The sequence below is a fragment of the Canis lupus genome, chromosome 8 (assembly GCF_011100685.1).
Source record: "Canis lupus familiaris isolate Mischka breed German Shepherd chromosome 8, alternate assembly UU_Cfam_GSD_1.0, whole genome shotgun sequence".
Taxonomy (NCBI): domain Eukaryota; kingdom Metazoa; phylum Chordata; class Mammalia; order Carnivora; family Canidae; genus Canis; species Canis lupus.
This window is the reverse complement of record NC_049229.1, coordinates 3,557,374-3,583,279: the sequence shown is the minus strand read 5'-3', so window position 1 is coordinate 3,583,279 and position 25,906 is coordinate 3,557,374. Positions and strand designations below refer to the sequence as shown.

At 45.9% G+C, this 25,906-nt stretch overlaps 1 protein-coding gene and 1 non-coding gene across 2 annotated transcripts in view; both read left to right on the top strand.

Annotated features, from left to right (window-relative positions):
* The window catches only part of SLC7A8 (solute carrier family 7 member 8), a 49,722-nt gene that overhangs the window by 19,277 nt on the left and 4,539 nt on the right, over positions 1-25,906 (top strand). The window contains 6 exon segments of the mRNA NM_001287169.1: positions 15,972-16,097; positions 18,200-18,353; positions 18,986-19,109; positions 20,568-20,671; positions 24,596-24,692; positions 25,717-25,866. Of these exon segments, the coding sequence (NP_001274098.1) occupies positions 15,972-16,097; positions 18,200-18,353; positions 18,986-19,109; positions 20,568-20,671; positions 24,596-24,692; positions 25,717-25,866 (755 nt within the window).
* LOC119873093 lies at positions 16,795-16,956 on the top strand. The gene has a single exon (XR_005363934.1). It is a non-coding gene; the product is annotated as a U1 spliceosomal RNA (small nuclear RNA).

Sequence of the window (25,906 nt, the reverse complement as noted above, 5' to 3'; positions counted from 1 at the left end):
TGTCTCGTGCACGAAGACTCGGCTTCCTTTTTCCTGCTGATACTGCTGAAGTGTCACACAAGAGGCCACCCTTAGTCTCCAATGGGAAATTGAGAATCCTAAGACTTGTCACTAAGAAGAGAAACCAGGCCATAGGGTAGAGTTCCTAGGCAGCTGACCTACAGCTTCCCTTGTCTTTCCCCTAATCTGCCAAGGGTAGGTGACCCCTTGTGCAAAGACCCTCTACACTAAAATAGCCCCATAGATGTCCCTTCAGGCCAGACAGGAGATGAGGACTGCTACTGCCTATAGCCCAGCTCCAGAAAGACAGGTTGTATGCTGTCCCCTCTGCAGCCCATCCCTCACCTAGACAATCCTAGCACCAAGAGAAGGAGGAATTTAGAAACTCTGATGACAAAATAACAAAGTCCTCTCCTCTCTCAATTCCTGCCATCGAAGTTCAATAAAGCTTATCTGGTTTGTCCTCTGCCTCCTAAATAGAACTGCAAGGAGATTATCTCAAACTTAACATTGGTCAATCTTGTCCTCCAGAGAGAGGAATTTTTCAGTGTCCTTGAGATAGGTATTCAAGTACTTTTTGACCTTCATGAGCAGAAAACCCTTCTTAAACCCAAACTTATTTATCCTCATTCCTTTTAGAGGAGGTGGGAAACAGCTCCTCACCTCAGTCCAAGTGCTACCCCCTTCCTCCCAGATATGAAGGCCATGTGGAACCCATAACCCCTCTCCCTACAGAGGTATTCATGTGGATGTAGCCACACACTCACACTTTCTCATCCAAACACTCCCAGCTATTCAAGTCTATGCCAAGAAAGGTTCTGTTTTCTGGTTTGTTGAATACTTTTTTTTTTTTTAAACATACTTTTACAGGCCCCTCAAATCATCTCTTAAGATATCAAATGAAATAGGAGCCAAACAGTCAGGAAGGCTTGATGGGTGCTACTTTCCCTAAATGCTTTCATCTTAGCAGGTGCCAGGCCAGCCGGCTGTGTGAAAATAGGCCTGGTGTTCTTTGGCAGTAGAGCCAAGAGTGGCCCAGTCTAGGTATATTTTTGAGAGAATCACTGGAGAGTTTGGGCTCTTCTGAATGTATTTAAACAAGAAGCTCTGCTTTCTGCTGTGTCATTTGGGCATGCAGATGAAAAGCTCCACCCACTGTAGGAGAGAGTTTTTGAGGGAAAGGCCACCCTCTGCAGGGGTTACTGGTGTGTCATGGAGGGAGCTAGAAGTCAGGGTAGGGATCCCAGCAAGGAGAAGCCCTGTGGCAAAACCCCTGGCTGGAGTTGGCTGTGGGAGGGAGGAGATGAGGTCAAGTCTGGTTCTGCGGTAGGGCCAGAGTACATTGGATGAAAAATGGTGGTGGGACAGCCAGATGGGGCTGGAGAGGTGGGGAGAACCTGCTGGAACTGGCTTGCCTGCAAGGAGCCTTGGGGGGAGGGAGAAGGAACTGCAGATTTGGATCTGCTTATGCAACTGCAGCTGCCACTTTGAGTTATTCTATTATGTAGGTCAAAGCTGATTATTCACTGCTGAGTCAGCAGAATATCCCTAGCTACCAAGCAGTAAAAAAAAAAGACCATATTTTACATTTTAATTAAATAAAAAGCTTTCTCCCTTCTCCAGAGCATGCATATTAGTGGGAGGAGGAACTTAGGAAAGAGTAATACGAGGTGTTGAAACTTGGTTTAAAGTGGTTTGGGTGCCTTCTGTGATTTGCTTGGAAAGTTTCTCTTTTCACTACTTTGCAAATAAAGGACTATCTTTTCTCTCTCTCAATCTCTCTCTATATACATATAGAGATATATATGCATATATATATACACATATAGGGAGAGAGAGAGAGAGAGAGAGTCGACTGTGAAAACTTCCCCTTATTTTCACCCCTCTCCCCTGCCCAGGAGCCTTGCTAGCAGTGGACAGGTATCCTTCCAGTTCTTTTTTTTTTTTTCTTTTAAGATTTTATTTATTTATTCATGAGAGACACAGAGAGGCAGAGACACAGGCAGAGGGAGAAGCAGGCTTCATGCAGGGAGCCTGACGTGGGACTTGATCCCGGGTCTCCAGGATCATGCCCTGGGCTGAAGGCAGTGCTAAACCGCTGAGCCACCTGGGCTGCCCCCAGGTCTAAGTAAAATACATCTCTCCGCGTGTGTCTGGGCATATAGACATATATATTGCTAGATTATTTCTGCAGCTTGCTGTTTTATCACTTAACTATCTCTTTTGGCTATTTCCTGAGTCTCTGGCTATAAACAAAGTGGTCCCAGTGACACTGAAGGAGCATCAGGTGTTCTGGGGGTCCCCCATGTGTGCTTCTTGCTTCCTTACTCTGGGTTTTCCTTCAGGATCTGTTTGTCTCCCTGTCCTTGGGACTGGGCCCCTTCCACTCAGGCAACTCCTGACCTCCTTCCTCTTCTTGGGGGCTGGGGTCATGTCCGGGATCTGAAGTAGAATTTTTTTTCTTCTCATTCAAGTCTCCTCTTCTCCCTGAATACCTTTACTACAGAATTTCCTTCTCATTTCTCTCCCTGAGGGAACAAGAGTGCCCTGCATGCATTTCACAAGTCAAAAACAAAACAAAACAAAAAAAACAAAAAACAAAAAACAAAAAAACCTGCTTCTTATCTTGCTTTCTATCTTTCTACTGAGATTCCTAAGAGGCTGGTTTTTTAGGGCTTCAGATTTCTCCTTCTCTTCTTTCTCTTCCTTCTCTTTTTTTCTTCTTCTCCTTTTTCTCCTGCTTCTCCTTCTTTTTCTTCTTCTCCCTCGAGCAATTTAGAAGAGAAAGGACTTTATTGTACATATAACTTTTAACCCTGAATTGCTTTCCAATTCCTCTGTGATAAGTTCCTAGGTCCTTGATGCAGAATGCTATGATCGATAAACCTGTGTGTTGTTTTGCAAGTCTCTTGCAAATTAATCCCTTGACATCAGAGGGTTCTAGTCTTTCCTAACTTCTAAGTCCCTTAATCTCGGTTCATTTTCCTTTGAGGTTTCACATTCTCTAGCCCCAAAATTATCACCATAAACTAAACCTGTTGCCTCAGGTGCCTGAGCAACAATGCCTTCTTGCCCTCATTGGCCCCTAGAGTTCTTTGGGTGTCTCATTATCCTTGTACATATGAATCCAGACAAATCCAGACTGCCTACATTTGATTCCCATACATCCAAGTCATCTTCTTTTTCTGTACATCTTCTAGCTAGCCAGCATTTAAACTCTAAATACAGTTGATCCTTGAACAATGCAGTGGTTAGGGACACTGACTCCTGAACAATTGAAAATCCACATATAACTTTTGACTCCCCAAAACCTAACTACTCTTAGCTTACTAATGACTGGAAGCCTTACCAATAACATAAACAGCTGATTAACACACATTTTCTTTTTCTTTTTTTTTAAAGATTTTATTTATTTATTTATTCACGAGAGACACACAGAGAGAGACAGAGGCAGAGACACAGGTAGAGGGAGAAGCAGGCTCCATGCAGGGAGCCCGACATGGGACTTGATACCGGGTCTCCAGGATCACACCCTGGGCTGAAGGCGGCGCTAAACCGCTGAGCCACCAGGGCTGCCCAACACATATTTTCTATGTTGTATGTATTACATATACCATATTCTTATAATAAAGTAAGCTAAAAATGTTATTAAGAAAATATAAGGAGAAGAAAATACATTTATAGTACTGTACTGTAGAAAATCCACATATAAGTAGACCTGGTCAGTTCAAAACCATGTTGTTCAAGGGTCAACTGCATTTTGAAAAAATCTCTTAATTTTTTACTGAGGGTCAATTTGACTAAAACCCCATTTTTCACTTTTATGATTCCTTAGGACTGGCTTTCCTAGGAAAAAAGAAACTGCAAATCTATCAGTTAATCACCATACTGAGCTCCTACATGGAGAGTGGAGATAAGGCATTATTTATACAGAGTCTGAGAAGAGAGTAAAGGCTAACGAAGAGATTGGTGTACAAACAAATAATTACAATACAATGTGATAATAAAAGTGTTTGCAACACAGAGAAAGGAGCTTTAAAGTTGGGGGAGGAATGCTAGGAAAGGCTCCCAGATAAAGCTAAATCTCACAAGATAAATAGATAGCTCCAGATAAGCATGAAATAGAACAGCCAAGTAGAGGGAAGGGCACCAGCAAGACCTGGCGTGAGAGAAATGACCTGTTGGAGAAAAGCAAGTACTTTTGTGTAGAGAAAAGTACAGGAGATGAGGCTGAGCAGGTGAGCAGGAGCAAGATCTGAAAGGATCCCGTATATCATGCAGGAGAGAGTGGGCTTCGTCCAAGACATGGGAACCACTGAAGGATTTTGGTCAGAAGAGTAACATGATTAGGTTCACATTTACGTGAAAAAAGGACTATGACACTTGAAGCAGGGAGACAAGTTAGCAAGCTAAGCATTTTGTCCAGGCTGGAGAAGTTCTGGCCTGAAATAAAAGCTAAATTACAAGGTAGCAAAAACAAGAAAGATTTCAGTAGAATTAGCTGTACATAGTGACTGATTGACTACAAGGAGAGAGCAATCTAGTTTATCTAGTACAAATCAAAATGAAATATCTCAACTGTCTACCATTTACAATGAGCAGTCACAATGTGTTCTGCATTTCTGCCTTCCACTGCCCCCACAAAGCCCTGGGGAGACCTTAGCAGGTCTTTGGTTGGAAATCTTCCTCAGGGTGGCCACCTCAGGTGGCTGCTCCAAAGCCTGCTCTAGAGCAGTATGGCTTAGAAACAGGTTAAGACTCTTGGAAAGCATTATATAAACGAGAATCTCAACACTGCTTATTCAACAAACATTTGCCAAGTACCTGGGATGTGCTAGATACTGTTCTGAGCTCAAGAGATACAACAGTGAACCAAAAAACCCTCATTCTTGTTTGCAGCAGCAGTAGGGAACTAAGCCTTAATCAGCATTTATTGAGTCCACTTCTGTGTCCTCTAAGTGCCACAGAGGATACAGAATCATTCAATCATTATCAAATATTAGTGTCTGCTCCAGGAACTGTGTTAGGCATAAGGATACTTAGTTCCTGTACTAAGGAACCCACGATCCACTGGATGATTCTGGCAAGTACACAGGGAATTTCAGTTCTAAGTGTTGTAAATCCCCAAGAAGACAACATCCAGGCTGAGCTAGATATAACAGAAATAGGGGTAGGGACGTGATTGAGGAAAATCTTGGAGAAAATTACATGTAAGTTGAGGAAAGACCAGTTGGAGATAGCCAGGCAGTATCCAGCATGGAGAGAAAAGTCAAACAGGATAGGGTGGGGAGAATGTTATAGAGGGAAGGATTAACATGTGCCAAGGTCTGGGGACAAGAAAGAACATGGCCCCCTGGGGGAACTCAAGGTATTTCAGTATAGCCACAGCATAGACTAGGAGGTAGGAGGTATAGATAGAAGTGAAGATCCAGCCATGAAAGGGCTTTGTAAGTGATGTTGGAGAGATTAAACTTTCCCCTAAGAGCAATGGGAAGGCATTAAAGGGTTTCAAACAGAGGACTGACATGATCATATTTATGTTATTTAGAAGACTCATGGCTGCAAGGGTGAAGGATGAATTGGAGAGGGGAATAAGATCAGAGGCAAGGAGACCAATTACAGTGTGGTTACAGAAATCCAAGATAGGGATGACAATGATGTGTATTGGGGATGGAGCTGTGGGAATAAACAGAAAGATATATTTGGCATTTACAAGGTAGAAATGGCAGGACCTAGTGATTAGAGTGATTAGGGAGTCAAGGATGGCACATTCTTGTTGGAATGCAGGTGAAATAAATCGAGGACAACACTGGATCATATTTTAATGCCTTGCCATTGGTGTGGTTCATACTGGGTTGAGCCCCTTTGCCTTTGCAACCCTTCCCATTCACTCTCTAATACTCAAGATCTGATGCTGGGACTTGAGGAAGGCATTCCATGTGCTTTGGACACCACGCCTTTAATGGCAGAGTGAACACCTGCTTTTCAGGGCCATTTCACCTCCTCTCTGCCCTATATGGCTTCTGGAGTATTCCTTATGCTTACAGCCCTGGAGTGAAGGTATCTTCATTATCCTCATCTTACATTTCCATAAGACCAACCCAGTCTTGAACTCTCAGAAGAATAACTATTGGTAAGTGCTTTATAGTTTATATATCACAGTATGCAATTATAAATATCACAGTGAATTCTAGACTTTCATGGAGGTCTTCTTCCCTAGAGATGTATTGGTGATGTCCATTGGTCTAAATCCAGTTTCATTCTCAGACCAGGCTGTTTGTCCCCACCAGCTACCTGAGAAGTTAGGGTCTTTTTAGTTTCAATATGCTTCAGTTCCTGGTCCAGATCACCTCCTCTTTCCTGGCTTTCCATACCGTCTCTTCTGGTCTCCAACTTTTACTCTCAGATTAGAGTTTGGTGTTCAAAGGGTGCACATAGCCAAGTCCTGGAAATTGGGGAATGAGGAGCTTGTTTCTGGGAATGCATCTAGCCCTACTTGGGAGAATAACAAATGGAATTGAGGCTTCCTGAAACAGGTCTGTCTCCCCTCCTTTCCAGCTGCCTCCCAATTCCTCCCTCTGCCCCCAGCTCAGAGGCCATGTTTAGCTTATGCTGAAGAGAGAACTACTCAGCTCTTGGAAAATGCTGAGCTGGGAGTTTGGGTTTTCTTGGCTAAACTAAGTACCAGATGGTGATTCAGCAGAAACTCCAGGTCTAGCAACTGGCACAGAGGGGTCAGGGGAAGAAAGAAGGGGAAGAGAGAGCTGGGAGGGGGGTGGGGCAGCATGGGTAAGAGCTTAGCTTGAAGAATGCTTCCAGATGAAAGGGGCTGGAGAAGGACAAAATGTTACTGTAGCATCGTAGCAAGATCTGTTTCACAGCCTCATTGTGGCCTTACAGAAGCTGGGATCAAAGCATAGTTTATAGGGAAGGGCTCATTTGATTTATTTTAGTATAACTGCTGTTGCTTTGTTTTGGTGTCTTTCATCAGTCAAGTTATTTACATGTATCATAATACAACCTTTGTTTTAGGTAGGCAACAACTTGAGACTTTATAATGCAGCTCCTCATCCCAGATGAAAAATGTCTCACCCTGGGCACAGCAAAGGATTCTAGGAAGCTGGCTGCATCTCTGCACTCATACCCCACTTTCCCTCCAGGTCTGTCTGAGGACTCGGAGAAGGAAAGATAGCTCAGGCTGGCCGGCGTGGGCAGGCCTGGAACCTTATCAGAGCCTTGGGTTGTGTGCGTTAGAACTCAAACAGGGTTCTGTGTTTTCACAGTGCCTTTTGGCAGCCAGCACTGGTAACCTGCTAGATCTGGAAACGGCTGAGGTTAGGCAGGCCAAGCCGAGGCAGCCTTTCCCCAATTAGAAACACGTGCCCAGATCCTTCCAGGAGCAGGAGGGGGAGAGGCAGCCAGTAGCCCGGTCCAGCCTATCACAGAGCCCTGTCACCACACCCCCCTCGTAGGGGCTGGGTGCTCACCAGCAGCTCCAGCTTGGGCACCATGGACACCAGGGGGTTGGTCTGAAGGGCGGCACCTCACCCCTTTAGCTCCAGGTCTGGAGGGAGGCAGGGCACCACGGCAGAAGGCTGAAGGTGGAAAAGTGTGCTCCAGCAAAAGGTGAGGCTAAGAAACCAATGCTTCTGGCAGGCAGGCCCCATAACCCAGGTGAAATTTACGGCTGTTTCAGAGGGCTGGGCGCTCCACCCAGGAAAGGTGCTTATTTTGAAGTTCTGGAGAGGAACAGGGTGTTCTGACTTCTACAACTTGGCGTCACAGCTTCCCTTTTCAGCAGCTGTCTGCTTAGTCCATTACATCTTTATTTTTTCTGTCCTTGCCTTCTCTCGAGCTCTTTCTCCCTCACTCATAACACTGTGTATTGTTCCTCCTCTTCCTTAATCCCTGCTGTCGTTTCTCAGGCTCACTCTTCCCCTCTCTTCCCCACTACCTGTCTTTATGGACTTTGGCAAGTCTGGGCATTTTCCCCCCTTTTTATTGCCTGTTTTCTCTTATCTGAAGAGACAGAGAGGCCTAGTTCTGGAAATGCTAAAGGAAAACAAACCTTTCCAAGCTGCCTCCAGCCCACTCCTGAGGAAGATAGAAGCCAGCAAGACCAAGAAGTCCTAAGAAGTTCCCAGAGTTCAAGAGAACACATGATGGTGACATAGACAAGGGGCCAGAGAAGGGAATACAAGGCAGGGAGTCAGGTCTGCCAGTGGGAAAGAATTTTCTAAAGCTCTGGAAGCAGCAGTCTCTCAGGGGTAGCCTCTTAGTCTTCCCCCTTTTGCCACATTGGCATCTTACTTCCCACTGTCCTGGAAACAAATTAGCTAGTATCTTCAGGTGACTGACTCAAGCATTTGAGCAATGATCATGGGTACCATTGACAGGAGCAGGGTGAGACAGAATGTGGGAATGGGCAAAGAGTAAGTAGAATAATGTGTATGTGATAAAAGAAAGGCTGACATAGGGGCAGAATAAGCAACTGGGAATTGGAGGGAGGGCAGGGGGACATTAGCTGGGGTCTTACTCCACTCGCATATAAAATGAGTTTCTGAATCTCTCAGGTCATTCCTGGCTCTGATTGTTCATGAGGCTAGAAATGTGCCTCTGGATAGTAGGGCACAGTTCATTCTTCTGAGCACTCTTTTTAGAACAATCAGTCCATGGAGATCCCTGGGTGGCTCAGCGGTTTAGCGCCTCCTTCGGCCCAGGGCATGATCCTGGAGACCCGGGATCGAGTCCCACGTCAGGTTCCCTGCATGGAGCCTGCTTCTCCCTCTGCCTGTGTCTCTGCCTCTCTCTCTGTCTCCTCTTGAATAATAAATAAAATCTTAAAAAAGAACAATCAGTCCAGCCCCCTATCCAAATGGCCACGTCCTGGCTTTCACCCCATCACACCAGAACAGTGTGGTCCATGAAGGAGAAGCTGGCTTGGCAAAAGGAATGGGATTGGTTTAGGGATCCATGTGGGAAGGCATTCATTGGCCCTCTGATGGAGACACAGAATGACCCTTTGCCAGCCCAGCTCAGCAAAAGGCCAGAGTCCTGTATCCAGAAGCATGGGAGCATCTGAAGACACAGCCCTGGTCTGTACTGATTGCAGTCACTTAAAACCAGCCCCACAATTCCCTCCCTAATCCATGCTTAAAATTTTCTAAAGGAAGATTTATTTATTTTATGCTATTGAGTCACTGACGTTCTTTTAAAAAATGGACTGGAGAGATTAATTTCAAATTGTTTCTTTTACCTATAGTCTAAAATGTATTCATCTAAGGTAAAGTTTCCCAAAACATGTTGTTTCTATTCTTCCCTTCTAAAATTTGTAGTCTTTTAACCTTGCCTTACCTCCTGGGGGATTGGGTTGGATTGACTCCACCTGGGAAAGCCCCAGAGCGAGCTCGGTCAGGGTGCTTCTGGTGTTGTCCACTGCAAGATAGCGCACAGTATGGCCTCTCTACCCTTCAACTTGAGGAAGGAACTCAGTCTCAGGACTCTTGAATTCATCTCCTGGATTTCCACCTTGACTTCTTTATGGCCTGTGATTATAGCCTCTGGTCAGTAAAATTAGGAGACCAATAAAACCATGGGGGCAGAGAAGAAAAGAATCACATCTATGAGCCTCCCAGCACTAGAGTCCCCTTGTAAGAAGTTTGGAACTTGGGCCTCTGTTTGTATGTGTGTCTGGGTTGATGTGTGGGCCTGAAATTGTGTGGAATATGGAGGAGACTAGACAAGAGCCTAGAATTGGATGAAGAAGCAATATTGGGAGTGTCTTTTGCCCCCAGATTTTTCTGAGAGTAAAAGCACAGCTAGGATTATTGGAAGGTGAGCCTGTTTACTACTGTTTAGAATTAGGAAGGGAAGGAACAGGAGACAGTAACACTTCAGCTAGAGTATCCTGGGAGTGTGGAAGAGTTGGGATGCTGTTAGGTGATGTAGAAATTTGCCAACAAGGTCAGCATATGGGTGAACTCACTTTCACTGCCTACTTCTAGAGAACACCACCACTTCCCTCCACTGGTATCCTGCAAGGCCTGTGGACAGGCATTCCTTTGAGGTTCTGGGGTGTGCCACCTGGTTGCTCTTTTAAAGTTTTGCTATTTCAGTGTGTGCCACCTACTCTCTGGTCTTTCTGCATGGTGCCTGGCCCTGTATTAATTCCCTGTTGAAGGGGAGCCTGGGTGGCTCAGTGGTTGAATGTCTGCCTGTAGCTCAGGTTGTGATCCTGGCTGGGGTCCTGGGATCGAGTCCCACATCAGACTCCCTACAGAAAGCCTGCGTCTCCCTCTGCCTATGTCTCTGCCTCTCTCTGTGTCTCTCATGAATAGATAAATAAAATCCTTAAAAATAAAAAAAAAAATCCCTATTGCTACTATAACAAATTACCACAAACTTAGTGACTTAAAACTATACAGACTTAGTGTCTTATAGTTCTGGAGATCAGAAGTCCTAAGCTCAAGGTGTCAGCAAAGCTGTTTTTTCTGGAGGCTCTGGGGACTATTGTTCCTTGCCTTTTCCAGCTTCTAGAGACCCCCTACATACTTTGGCTCATGGCCCCTTCTTCCATCTTCAAAGCCCACAGCATGGCTTCTTCAAATCTTTCTTTTTCCCTCTCTGACCTCTCTTTCTGACATTATGTCTTTTTCTAACTCTGACCCTTCTGCTTCCCTCTTATAAGGACTCTTGTGACTACATTGAGCCCATCCAGATAATCCTGGATAACCTCCCCATCTGAAGATCCTTAATGTAATCACATTTGCAAATTTTCTTTTGTCATATAAAGTAACATACTAACAAAATTAGGATCTTGACCTCTTTGGGATAGCCATTTTTCTGCCTCCCACTGGCCCCATGAGCTCTGATGTCATTGTCAGAGGAAGGAAGTGAAGGAGAGGTGTCTGACTCCCCAGGGATCAGAGTCCAAGGATCAGGGCTGGGACAGGGTTTGAGCGTACCTCCTCTGCAGGGAACAGGAGCTTGTCTACCCTCTCCGCAGTGGACAAAGCCCAGGGCGGTGACAGGATCTGCATTGTCATCACTCTGAGAAGGAGTCTACACCTTTCTGCCAGTCTTACAGCTTTCCCTCAGGCAGGGAGCACTGACCCACCTCTTATATCCAGCAGCTGAGAGGCCCTGAGCCCTGGGCTCCAAACAGACCGCAGGATTGCTGGGCTCTGAGTCCCCTACTCCTGATGGTCTTATTTTTTTTTATTCCTCCTGTCACTTTGACGTTAAAATGTCACCTTGTCACCTTTTCCAACTTGGCAAAATAAGTAACCAACCCAAACTCAGAATCTTCTTAAAGTATTGTCTTGAGATTCTTTTCATCTCTCTTTTTTTAAACCCAACAAACAGAAAGGAAACAAAAGAGAAAAAAAGAACAAAGTGCCCAAGAAATACAGATAAGCCCCAGATTCCATGAGGGCCTCTAGAGAAGCAGCAACCACCCTACAGCCAGACAACAATGGACAAGAACCAGAGTCTTATGCCTTTCTATTTACTTTATCCAGCTGAGCCAAAATGAAATTCTCCTTCTGGTTACAGTCTCCCTCTCCTATAGGAAGCACCTCTGATTCCCTTATCCTAAATTAGGGGCTCTTCATGGACAGCCACTGGCTTCCATGAAGAGCTCCTCTGTCACATTGTTGTATGATCATCTTTTAGCTCACTCATTTCCCCCACCTTATGCTCTCAACTTCCTGAGGACAGAGACTTGTGTCTTGTAACTCTCCCACCTACCAGAGTGCCAAGCACATGTAGGCCCTTTGTAGATGATGGTTGGGTAGATGGATGGTTGGATGAAAACCCTCACATTTCGAGCTGCAGTGGCCACTAGTCCCATCTACATGTGGCTTCCCTGAGGTCACTGTTTCTCAAGGATGTAGCATGCAGGGTCTGGCTAAGAAGAGAGAGGGGCCATAGCCATTAACAACAGAAAGGAGCTCTGGGTAGCAGACAGGCAGAAACAGGATGCCTGAACAGGGCAGGGACTCGGCAAGCACCTGACAGTCGGCAAGCACCTGACAGTCGTTGCCTTCCCTCACTGACCTTTCCTCTCCTGGAGGCTCAGGTTTCAGCCTGCTGTGAGGGAAGCTATCCTGTGGTAGCAGGAGACTGAAAGTGCCCTCTTTCCCCTCAGTCACATGCTGTGATCACCCAACTGCAGGGTGAAAGGTCAGGTGTGAGGGCCTGCAGCCATTGTTCTAAGGAGATTAGTGTCACAAGCAAAATGTCTCCCCACCTCATTCTCAGGATTTCTCTTTTTATTTCTGGAAGATCTCTGTAATGGTAAAAGGTTAAATATTAGTCAAGGCTGGGTTCTTGTGAAATTGTGAAGATAAGGTCAGGTGGGACAGAAGACACCCACAACAAGTTTGTTTGACAAATAATCCCTTCCTTCAAACATCTCCCATCCCCTAGGAATACTGTGGAGCTGTTTGAAGAAATCTTTCTAACCGCCTTGACAAGGTACCTCTCTTAAAGAGATAGATGATTTTATGTTTTCTATCCCAGCCCACCAGGAGGTGGCCACATTCCCCCCACATTTCCCATTCTGCTGGGAAAAGAATGTCTGTGAGTTGTCCTGCTCATCCCTTACTTCCCTCCAAGTACTTTCCTATCATCTCCCACAGTGCCGTCTCCTCCCCTTGGTAGAAGACAATTTTCTTCCTTGTGATCACAGTCTGGTTCCTTATTCTGTAATCCTTACCTATTCCTGAACCCTATGGGTTTTGTGTCCTAATCTTCTTTTCATAAATCAATCTCCTTTATCCTTAAGTCATTGCTTGTGTCTGCCTCAACTCCTAGGGCCTGGGGCCCCAGTCTTGTACCTAGTAGTCCTCAGGGCCCTGAGGAGAAACAGATCACAGGCCCTGTTGCTTACAGTGATTTGGGTTAGATTGTCACCAGGCATGTGATCCTGAAATCCTTTTTGAATTGAGTAAGATAAACCAAATGTGTGTTTATCAGAATGTCTCAGTCCATCTGGAACATTCGAGTATTTACAAGTTGTTCTCTCTGTTCAGGCACTTAAAATCCTTCCTCTGACAACATGTTTTGGTTCTCCTTATATGACACCATCTTGGAAAACAGCTCCTCCATGAGGAGTCAAGAGTGTCTACTCTTGAAGTCAAGTTTCCTGTTGTTCTTTTGGTTCTGTGCAACCAACTAGGGATCATGTCTCCTTTTGATGAGATTCCTGGGGAGCAGGGAATACTGTGTGCAATTGTAGAATGTGTAGACTGATCTGAGATTGCCAGGCTAATGAATTGGGGCATTTTCTGTATCCAAGTATTAAATATTTGTTGAGCACCTGCTATTTGCAGGTGTTAATGATGCCCTGGGATTAAAAGCATGTGAAGTCACAGTCCCTACCCTCCTAGTCTACATGAAGACACATCATTATAATACAAAGAAGTAGATGCCAAAATTAAATATAAACAAAGTGATCTGAGAATAGAGAGGAAGGACAAACTTTGTTCCTTGTCTATAAAATGTGGCTGATCCATCTTACCTTGCAGCCAGTGCATTGTCAGGAATAAGTGAAATAATAAAGACTCACAGAACAGGCAACATTTGAGCTGTATCTTGAAAGATGAGGAGTTTGCCAGGTAGGGATGGTGTGGAGAGAAAGGTTACAGATAGATAATAATGTCAGGTCCTTCCCTGTTGCATGGTCTCAGAATCAAGTAAGGTTGGAAAATACTTGAAAAGTAAACACACAGTTTGAGGATCAGGTATTGACATAACTTGATCAACTGCTCAAGTGAAGTCAGAGGCCTGGCCAGAGCTTGAGAAGAAAGCCTGGTGCTTCTACATGTGTGACTTGTACTGTGGAGGACTGGGGCGCGTCCTGGTCACTGTCTCAGAGGAAGGAGAAACAGGAGAGTTTTAACTCCTTCCCTTTGTTCTCAAGGACTTCCTAGCACCAGAAAGGTGAGAGTCCCATTCCTGTGGCACAGGCTCCCTGGGTTGCCTGCAGAGTGTGGCTGTGAAATTGGAGTCCCTCCATCCTAGGATTCAGCCTCTGAACTCTCCTCCAACCCTTGGAGGTTCCATGTTGTTGGATCTCTGTGGGAGCTCTATGATTCCTAGGTTAGAAGGCAGAGTTAAAAGCCCCCATGCCACTAAAGAAAATTCAGGGATAGTGGCAAATAAGCACATGAAAACATGCTCAACATCATCAGTCATGAGGGAAATGCTAATTGAAACCACAATGGGACACCACTACATACCTATTAGAATAGCCAAACTTTTGGAGCTGACAATACCAAATGCTGAAAGGATTCAGAGCAATAGGAACTCACCCACGTTGGTGGTGGAAATGCTAACAATGTAGCCACTTTGGAAAGCAGTTTGGCTATTTCTTACAAAAACATACATTTAGGGATCCCTGGGTGGCGCAGCGGTTTGGCGCCTGCCTTTGGCCCAGGGCGCGATCCTGGAGACCCGGGATCGAGTCCCACGTCGGGCTCCCGGTGCATGGAGCCTGCTTCTCCCTCTGCCTGTGTCTCTGCCTCTCTCTCTCTCACTGTGTGCCTATCATAAATAAATAAAAAAAAAAAATTAAAAAAAAAAAAAAAACAAAAAAAAAACATATATTTAGGGGCACCTGGCTGGCTCAGTCAGTAGAACATGATTTTTGATCTCAGGGCTCTGAGTTCAAGCCCCACGTTGTGTGTAGAGATGTCTTTTTTTTTAAAAAAAAATAACAAAATCTTTTTTAAAAAAAATTAAAAATAAAGTTATACATTTACCTTATAACTCAGAATCTCTCTCCCGGATATTTACTCAAGAGAAAGGAAAACCTTTCTCAAAGTCATCTACAGTCTACTTAAAGACTTCTATGCAATGTTTATAGCAGCTTTATTCATAATAGCCCCAAACTGGGAGCAACCCAGTTGTCCATCAGCCAGTGAGTAGAAAACCGATATATAAAATGGAGTACTACCTGACAATAAAGGGACTATTGATGCACACAGCAACATGAATGGACCTCAAAAGCATCATGTAAAGTGAAAAAAGCCAGACACAAAAGTCTACATATTGTATGATTCTGTTCCTGTGACATTTTTGGAAAAGGCAAAACTATAGGGAGAGAAACCAAATTAGCAGCTGCCAGAGGTAGGGGAAGGGAACTGACCCTCAAAGGAGCTCAACGTGCAAGACAGTGAACTTTTTGGAGTGTTGGAAATGGTCTGTATAGGGGCACCCGGGTGGCTTAGTGGCTGAGCGTCTGCCTTTGGCTCAGGTCATGAGATCTGGGGGTCCTGGAATCGAGTCTCACATTGGGCACCCAAGAGGGAGCCTGCTTCTCCCTCTGCCTATGTCTCTGCCTCTCTCTTTGTGTCTCTCATGAATAAATAAAATCTTTAAAAAGCAAGAAAGAGGGGACCCTGGGTGGCTCAGCGGTTTAGCGCCTACCTTCAGCCCAGGGCGTGATCCCAGGATCGAGTCCCACATTGGGCTCCCTGCATGGAGCCTGCTTCTCCCTCTGCCTATGTCTCTGCCTCTGTGTGTGTGTGTGTCTCTCATGTATAAAAAGATTCCCCCTAACCCTCTGTTGTTCCAAAATCAGGCTGAGGAAGATGACACTCAGGATACACCAGCTGCTGGGGTGGGGGGCCTGAACATACAATGGCCTGAAAAATAAACCCATACTTGCACCCTGGTCAGATGCTGATTTTCCTCAAACCCAGTGCCTACACTTCCATGCCTAATTCTGGCTTCCAGCCCTGGGCAGGGCATGCTCTGACCGAACTCTAATTTGAAGCACTTAATCCCCATTTGTAACCCATTAAGCTAGCCAAAGTTTCTGGACATTGGGGCTGAGCTTGAGGAAAATTTGGCTCGCCTGTTACAATCCCCTCATCAGAAGCAAGGAGCATTTCTGCTTCTGTGCAGAGGGCCACATACAGCCTCATCATAGCCCTGAGCGTATGTTTGTGGGTCTGTCATTTTAGTGCTCCTCACATGGGTCAACTGTGCCAGTGTGCGGTGGGCCACCCGGGTTCAAGACATTTTCACAGCTGGGAAGCTCCTGGCCCTGGCCCTGATCATCATCATGGGAGTTGTACAGATCTGCAAAGGTGAGTATCACTCAAACAACTGGGCCCCACTGAACTTTCTGCTCCTTGCATGTACATACCCCCTACACTGTCTTTGGACATGTGCATGCTGAGATTTCCCTATTCTGGCCTTAAATGATTTTTCTTCACTTGCTTGACAAAGGGGAAGAGAAACCATTTTCCCTGGGGTGGTTGGAAGTTGAGCATGCCCCACCTGGTTTTCAGAGTTCAGTTCTCCCATGCTGACCTCATGATTCTAGCACAGCAAGAGGTAGACCCCAGATATCTGGGCTCCTTTTGTCCTCTTACCACATCCCCAGGGAAGCTCCCTGCATCTTATATTGTATGTTGTCTGTATCTTAAAATGTGGAACAGAGGAGATTTTTACACATTTCAAAATTACTCATAATCTCTATAAGAGAGAGCTAGACATTCCTGGGGCCCCTGCCAACATTCCTCACTGGATTTGGTCCCTTCCAAGTCCGAGTCTGTATTTGGTTTCCATGGGAACCATGGCACCACTAAGCTCTGCCCAGTGTCACTGCCTCCTGTAGAAAGTCAGATGACAGAGAGCTCCCACCTGCCTACAAGCCCTGAAGGCCATGTGGGGTGCCTGGATATTTACTTCAGAAAATATAATTAAGGTTCTGCTGTTATTTTAACCAGTTGTGTTAAGTTCTCTAGCCAGGTCATATTGTGTAAACTTAAATCACTGTGCATACCTACCTGGCAGGGGAGATACCATGATCATGAAGGTGGTATTCCTAGGGCAAGGCTTATCTGTTGCACTATGGATGTGCTGACTCCTGCAATTTCCCCAAACGTGAAAACTGCAACTGCATAATTTGTGGTAGTGGGGACCCATGTTCATGCTTTCCCCTAAAAAAAAGAAAGTGGTTTACTGTGCTATCTTTTCAGAGATAATAAGTCCCTCCTATTCTGGCCCTAATGCTTTCTCCTGATCACTCTAATCTCCTTATTTCCTGTCCAAAGGCTATATTGCAGATAAATAAGTAAAAAATGGGCAGTTACTCTGTGTTACATTACAACATCATCAGTGACCTTTCTTGAGGGCCCAGTTGTGCGCAGGACCCTGTGCTCATGTTGGGAAGACAGTGGAAAAGCTCTTTGCAGAAGGACCCTGTTCTCAGGGAATCTATATCATGAAGGGAGGAGAGACCAGATACCCTAGAAAGAGACAGCAGGTTCTTGACAAAGCAGAGTAAGCCATAAACTAACACGGCATTATAAGAACTTATGTTTGAGTATTTGTTGTTCTTCATGCTTTCTTTGTGAAAATGTATAGACTTGAATATACAGGAAGGTGGTCAAGAGACTGACAATGGCCCTGATTCTGCATGTCCAAATACCACCCCCTACCCCCACCCTCCACCCCCTGCACTGCCCAGTGAACTCCCCTGGCCTTTCCTTCCAAGTAAATTTGCCCTTTATTATTATTGTTTTAAGATTTTATTTGTTTATTTGAGAGAGAGAGAGCACTTAGCAAGCAGGAATTGGGGGCAGAGCGAGAGGGAAAACAGGCTCCCCCCTGAGCAAGGAGCCCCAAATGGGGCTCAGTCCCAGGACCCTGGGATCATGACCTGAGCCAGAGGCAGATGCTTAACAGACTGAGCCATCCAGGTGCTTCTAAATCTGCCATTTTAAAAGAACATTGAGAGGGGATCCCTGGGTGGCTCGGTGGTTTGGCGCTTGCCTTTGGCCCAGAGCGCATCCGGGAGTCCCGGGATCAAGTCCCTGCATGGAGCCTGCTTCTCCCTCTGCCTGTGTCTCTGCCTCTCTCTCTCTCTATGTCTATCATGAATAAATAAATAAAACCTTTAAAAAATAAATTAAAAAAATAAATAAAATAAAAGAACATTGAGAACTGTGCTTTGAATCTGAGCCTGAATTTGGACTTCTGGTTCCCACGTTCTGGGGAAGTCCTAACCTCTGTTTCCCTGCTCCTTTTGGTCATACTTCTCCAATGTGTGGGGTTCACTGGAAACAAGATAAAGAGCTGGATCATCACTGCAGGGAAGAACTGAGATGGGACTAGTCAGGCTAGAGGCCACCAGGCCTCTGGCTCCTTTCTCTGAGCAGCCTCCTGCCCCTTGCATCCACAGGAGAGTATTTCTGGCTGGAGCCAAAGAATGCATTTGAGAATTTCCAAGAACCCGACATCGGCCTCATCGCACTGGCTTTCCTTCAGGGCTCCTTTGCCTACGGAGGCTGGAACTTTCTTAATTACGTGACTGAGGAACTTGTTGATCCCTACAAGTGAGTTGAAATAGCCCAGCTCTTCCCAAATACCTTGAAAGGCCACAGAACCTGCTACTAGGAAGAGAGAGCCAGGTGTCCACTAGCCACTTCTCCACCTCCAGCCCCTGTTCTGACCATGACCTGGTCTATGCTGAAGAAACAGTTATTTCCTGGGAACTTAAACCACCCACCCTGCCAAAAGGAGAAAAATGATCCTGTGACTGTCCCAGAGCAGATTAAAAGCTGAAAGAGTGGTGATATAGCACCATTGCCTTAGAGGATGAAATGTGCTAGAGGCCTCTAGACATCTTACTTATCTATCTTGGGACAGGAGGGTCTTTGTGTCTTAAAGTTGGGGGAAAGGGGTGCATCATGGAGATGGCAGGAAGAGATCAACAGATATGCAGCCTATACTGTTTCATTACCTTTAAATTGTCCTGCCAATTTTAAGACAAAATCCCCACCCACCCACCCCCCACCCAGTGAGAGGTAATGTTGTGCTTGCTTCGGCAGCACATATACTAAAATCAGATAGGGAGTGTCACAAAAGGCTGCAAGGTCAGTTTCAAGCAGAAAGACAAGGCACTTCTAAAACCCCAAGATGAGGCAGGTGCCAGGCCTTTCCCCTCTCACCTCCTCTCCTTCTACAGGAACCTTCCCAGAGCCATCTTCATCTCCATCCCACTGGTCACATTTGTGTATGTCTTTGCCAATGTCGCTTATGTCACTGCAATGTCCCCCCAGGAGCTGCTGGCATCAAACGCAGTCGCCGTGGTAAGAAATCTCACAGTCCCTGAAACCAGGAATGTTGACATAGACTTGCCTGATTGGCCCCACTCACTTTTCCCTGATCCATGAATTTGTGGAATTGGAAGTCATCCCAAGTTCTCAGAGCAGAAACCACAAGTCCAGGGCCCGGCGCAAACTGACAGCCATACTGAATACAGAACAGTGACAAAGCAGATCCAACTAGTTGCCACAGGCTATATGGCCAGCAAAACTAAATTACTTACTATATGGCCCTTTACAGAAAAAGTTTGCCAGCTCCTGATCTGGGGCACTTTAAACTCTAAATGTGATGGTTGTATAAAGGAGGCAGGCTCCTCCTCAGAAAGATATAATCTTGCCCAAGACAACATCATTTTTCTCTGCCTTCGTTTCTTCCTCTGGAAATCATGCAGCCTGACCCCTTCTCTCATCATGGAAAAGTGTGTGGCAGTAAACAGTTAGGAAGTAGAAATGATCTGTGCTCTTTGCGGAAAGAGATCATGCAGATCTGAGGTAGTGGTGTCTTTGATACCCAGGGAAAACCTGGGAACCATGCAGTCCCCTCACCTGACTTCACCTGGGCCCCGACACCACCTTGCCAAACTGTCATCACATGTTTCATCTCAAAAGACTGTAAATAAGGAGGCCCTCTAAGGTCCTGTGGCAGCCTATTTCCATGACCACCAACCTAACCCAGCAGAATATTCTAAACAACCCGCCCCCCATAATGTGCTAGAAATCGAGTTTGTCCTTGGCTCAGAGAATATAGAAAAGGCTAGGCCCTTGACATTTTACATTCCTTCAGTATAGGCAGACTAATCTATAGCTTTACTGCCTCTTTCTCAGCCTACATAGTAGCTTGTTCTTATCATGTTTCCCTTCTTATTATTTCATTTAGAAATTCTCACCCTATAAATTAGAAACCATTTCTATTTTACAGATGGTAAAACCGAGTCTCTAAAATTAAGGACCTTGCTCTAGGTCTCACAGCCCCAAACTGCTGGACTAAGATTTGAACCCCAACCTGCCTAATTGGTGTACAATGTACGTGAGGCCTGGATTCACACAGCTGGCTTCTGATCCCGGCCCTCTACTCCCTGAGTTTGTGATCTTAGGCAAGCTACCTAATTACTTTGTGCCTTAGTTTCCTCATCTGTAAAACAAGGAGAACAAATGTTAGCATATCATCATCATTACTGTTGTTATTATTATTATTACCACCATGCACTGTCTTCTTCAGTTAATAGCCCCAAACACTTATTAAATCCCCATTGTGTGTGATTACTGTGGAAAGGGAAGTGGTGGTACGGTACAGGAGGGGCTGGGGCATGCAGCCCTCCGTGAGGACCCTAGTAGGAAAGACTCAGCAAGGGTAGAGATGGGAGGGAGCCTTCCCAGCAGTGATGTACAAGTGGAGGGTTGTAACCTCACCTTTTCTGCTCATCCCCTTGTTTTCTCTCCTAGACATTTGGAGAGAAGCTCCTAGGGGTCATGGCCTGGATCATGCCTATATCTGTTGCCCTGTCCACATTTGGAGGAGTCAATGGGTCTCTCTTCACCTCCTCCCGGTGAGTGTTGTCCCGGTCCTTCCTGGGACGGGCCATTCTGCTGTGCATATCGCTCTGTGTATACGTAAGGGGCTTGTCTCCGTCAGCAGGGGTCTGTGTGGGCACTTGGGTGGTGCCCTTTTGGGGGGTGATTGCTCACAAAAGGGCATTTGTGTATCAGCTTGGACGCAGAGGGGTGTGTGCTGCTCACGTGGTTACCTGCGATGTGTGTGGCTTCACATGTAGAGGCGAGAAGCCCTGTCCCACCTCATTTCAGTAGGAGCAGAGGGCTGAGGAGGTCCCAGGCTGCCTGATGCAGGCCTCGGTCTAGGCACTCTGATTGGCAGCAGGACAGTGTCTCAGCAGCAGCCCCCAGACCCCCTTTGCTACTTGCCTACAAACAGGCTACACTGGCTTAAAAGGAACCCCACTCTACAAGGGACCAAGAGGGACATAGCCTGGGCCTCTGGGCTGACCTCTCATGGAAGTTCTGGGACCAGCCTGCAGGTGGGATGGATCATTCTCCCTGCTCTAGACAGGTGGCTGTGGGCGGCCTTTCCATGGCCACTCAGGAGACTCAGGCAGAGGGTGTAAAGTGAGGGAAGTGGGGAAGAGCTGAAGGAGAGCATTTGTCAGGGATCCCTGGGTGGCGCAGCGGTTTGGCGCCTGCCTTTGGCCCAGGGCGCGATCCTGGAGACCCGGGATCGAATCCCACATCGGGCTCCCGGTGCTTGGAGCCTGCTTCTCCCTCTGCCTGTGTCTCTGCCTCTCTCTCTCTCTCCGTGTGACTATCATGAATAAATAAATTTAAAAAGAAAAAAAAATAAAAATAAATAAAAAAATAAATAAAAAAAAAAAAGGAGAGCATTTGTCCAAAGCCAGGCCCCCAACTCCCAAACTCTCAGGGAAGCCAGAAGCTCAAGTGGGTCTAGGAATCCCTAGCTCCTGACTCTATACCCCAAGGAATCTGGCCCCTACTCAGAATTTCTTCTCTCCATCTCTAGAATGAGCTATTGAGACCAGTAGACGCTGGATGGTTTCCATTGGTGGTGTTCAAGGGTCCCATCACATTTCTGGGAAAGTTCCCTTGCCCCTAGAGCACAGTACCACTTGAAAAATACAGCAAAAGCAATGAGTCTGTGAGTTCAGCTGCTTCCAAAGCCACCCATTACATCAGAAGGAGCTCTCATAAAATGTCAAGGGGGGATCCCTGGGTGGCGCAGGGGATCCCTGGGTGGCGCAGCGGTTTGGCGCCTGCCTTTGGCCCAGGGCGCGATCCTGGAGACCCTGGATCGAATCCCACGTCAGGCTCCCCGTGCATGGAGCCTGCTTCTCCCTCTGCCTGTGTCTCTGCCTCTCTCTCTCTCTCTCTCTCTCTCTCTCTGTGACTATCATAAATAAATAAAAATTAAAAAAAATAAAATCTTTAAAAATGTCAAGGGAGTGCCATGTTTTCAAGACCCAGGGCAGGAAAGAGGGTGCGTGGGTGTCCCCTGTACCCCAGGACCCTATGAGACTCACCCACAGCAACCTCATATGCCTGTTACACAGGAGCAGTGGCCACCTGGAGTCCCCAGCAGAGGGCGAGCAGTGGAAGAGCAGTGACCCATGAGGCTCTCTGGGATCTATTGGAAGAGAGTGACTGGCTACAGTCACTTTAGAGTGGGGTTTGTCCCTCGGGCAGGCCAAGCAGCGGTCTGCATGCATGCGGTATAGCTGTATGTGCATGCAGGACATGGCAGCCCTGGTGTACGAGGCCTCTGATTTAGAAGCACAGCTCACCCACGAGGCCTCCTCTGCTTATCTTTCCAGTTCCTTCCTTCCTTCCTCCTCCTTCCCTCCTTTTTTCCTCTCTCTTACTCTTTTTTTTTTTTTTCTCTTACTCTTTTGTATTTGGTATATGGAGAGGATGACCCTTCCTGAGAAATAGGGGTGTGTGTGCGCGTGTGTCATGCTTAATGTCATCGTCTCCTCTGTTGTCAGCTAGCAGGACATGGATTGTCTCTTGTGAACTTGACACTTACAAATCCTGTCGGACCTGGACAATCACACTTGGTCCTGGCTGCATGTGGAGGAAGGATGTGAATGCGGGGCCCTGGCTATGTGCATGATGAGGCCCGCAGAGCACCTGGGGCTCCGTTGAGTGCATGAGGCTGCACCATAGAGGGACAATGTTGTGTGGCTGCATGAAACTAGTAACAGTGGCCTAGGTAGTTGATGGCAATTGAAGGTGATGCACTTGGGGCCATAATGGACTCCCACACTTCTGCCAAACTGCTGTTGTTAGTTCCACTCCTGCTCACACACAAATTACAAAGGAAGTGACAGGGTTTTTTTTTCTTCAGAACACACAGTGTGCTGATTCTGTGCCTTTCTGTCCCCATTACACCATCTCCCTCCTCCTACCCCTTAGGTATTTCTTTCTCCCTACAAAATCCTAGAGAAAAGAAAAAGCTGTCTAATTCATACTAATATGTAAATGACTCTCAATGGCTTATAATATTCTCTTCTCTGGGGAAGGGGAAGAAGGACTCCCTTTTATGTTAAAATTTATCTTTTTAAAAATAACTTTTAAACATCAACATCCTGTCTTGATATTGTACTATAGTTTGGCAGTATGTTACCAGTAGAAACAAGGTGGATACCTAGGATCTCTCTGTATTATTTCTTCCAACTGCATGTGAGTCTGTAATTATCACAAAAAAGTTTAATTTTTAAAAAGGGTAAAAAAAATCATTTATATTCCAACTAAAAATTTCATATCTACTTTAGAAATTAAATTTTTTAATAAAGCCTAAGGAAGAAAATTAAAATTACTCATAACCCCATCACCCAGAGATAATCAGTTGGTATCTTTTTATATGACCATAATTTCTAAATTAATTAGAATCATACTGTATGGAATCATACAGTTTTCAATCTTGTTCTTACCATTTGACATTGTATTGTGAGCATGTCCTCAGGTGATGATTTTTTTTCAAAACATTATTGTGACTGTGAAATATCCCATTTTATAGATATATCATAACTTATGTAATCAATCTCTTACTTTGGGGCATTTATGATATTTCCAATCTTATTTTATCATCAAAAGATCTTTTATATATAACTTTCACTAACTATTTCCTTTAGATGGCTTATTTGGGAATAGAAAAAGTAGCTTAAGAGTATAAATTTTGGGGGCAGCCCGGGTGGCTCAGTGGTTTAGTGCTGTCTTCAGCCCAGGCCCTGATCCTGGAGACCTGGGATTGAGTTCCATGCCAGGCTCCCTGCATGGAGCCTGCTTCTCCCTGTGCCTCTGTCTCTGCCTCTTGCGTGCGCTCTCTCTCTCTCTCTCTGTCTTTCATGAATAAATAAATAAAATCTTTAAAAAAAAGAATATAAATATTTAGGGTACATGCATGGACCAGTTGGTTAAACATCTGCCTTCAGCTCAGGTCATGATCCCAGAGTCCTGGAATCGAGTCCCACATCAGGTTCCATTCTCCATCCCCGCAGTGGCAACTACCTCCTGACTAGAGTATCACTGTTTTTAAGGCTTTCTATGGACAGACAGTTCAGTCCCCATCTACCAAAGAACCTATATCCCATGAGGATGGGGGAAGCCCATTTTTAAAGGGACTAAGGTCTTGTGAGACCTATAAACGGAAGGCACAATTATCAGTAGCCCCAGGAGACCCAGACCATACTTAGGGTCTCCATGCACCCAGAGTCCATCCATTATTCACTGGCTGCCTCTGGCTTGCCTGCACCTGCACTTATAAACATGGGTCCTGTGACAAGTGGGCTGGAGTGTGCATGAGAAGGTGGGTACCTGGTTGGGGTGGAGGAGATGCTCCTATGTGAGCAGAAGATGGGTATGGATAAGGGAGACTGGGCTGGGGAGGGAGCTTCCTTGGGTGGTCTGTGGGCCATCCCAGGCTGACCTGCTTTTCTCTCTACCAGGCTGTTCTTTGCTGGAGCCAGAGAGGGCCACCTTCCCAGCGTGTTGGCCATGATCCACGTGAAGCGCTGCACCCCAATCCCAGCCCTGCTCTTCACAGTAAGGGCCTCTCCTCCTGCCAGGCCTACCCACACCCTCCCTCTTTGCACTTGCTCTAAGCTAGGAGTTCACATTTCCCACGCACACCCCTGTCACCCTCCTAGTCCACTCCTAGGTTTCACTGAATCTTAGATAATCAGGCAGATGGTACACATGGGCTGTGTGAATATCAAGAAAAATAACAAGGAAAGACCCTGAGTCCTGAAACACCTTTAGGCTCTCACCCTGGCTCATTTCCATTCTCCCATCTTTTTGGGTCAGACTGAGGTGACTGTCTCACAACTGTATGGTCTCAGAAAGAAACCTCCTCTCTTGGCTCTCCCCTGCACCTGTTACCCACAGGGTCGCAGCTTCGGGCCCCCACTCCTGGCCAGTCTCATATACCCCCACCCCTCCCATCAGTCTTCATGCCCAAGGAGTCTCTGCCTGTCTGTCTCTCTGGCAACATCGCTGAAAAAATCCATCGTTACAGGTACATAAGAAAAATCATAAAAAAAGGAAGACCGGCAACTAAAAATGGAGAAAAGGAAACTTGGAATAGGGAAGAAATAAAGATAGAATGGCCCAAAGTAGAATCATTTAGGGGGTAAAAAGAAAAAGCGAAGACTTGTCCCCACTGAGTCTTTTAATTTTTTTTTTCTTTCTGGATCCTGAATAAAATATTGAAAATTACTTTGGTCCATCAGAGAAGCAGTTAGATCAGGACAATAGAACTCTCAGGAATCAAGTGCATTCATTGTACATTAGAGGGAGCTTCAGAATGTTAGATACAGGACGAAGGCCTTCGTGATTGGTTAGCTGTGAAGGGTGCCTGATTATCACTCCTACAGTGAGAAAGAACTTCCTGGCACTAAAGGTGTTAGCAATGGCCAGGGTGACTATGGGAGGCTGCAAAGTCTCTATTTTGAGACAGTCATCATAAAAGAGCATCATCTGCCTAGAGGCAGTCCCCTGACCTGTAAACAGCTCCACCAGCATCCAAATACCTTACTGATCACTGATGAGCTTCTCCCGTTCCCCACAGTGCATCTCAACCCTGCTGATGCTGGTCACCAGCGACATGTACACACTCATCAACTATGTGGGCTTCATCAACTACCTCTTCTATGGAGTCACAATTGCTGGACAGATAGTTCTTCGCTGGAAGAAGCCTGATATCCCCCGCCCTATCAAGGTGCGAGAACCTCCCCTTGAGATCCCTTCCCCTTCCTCTA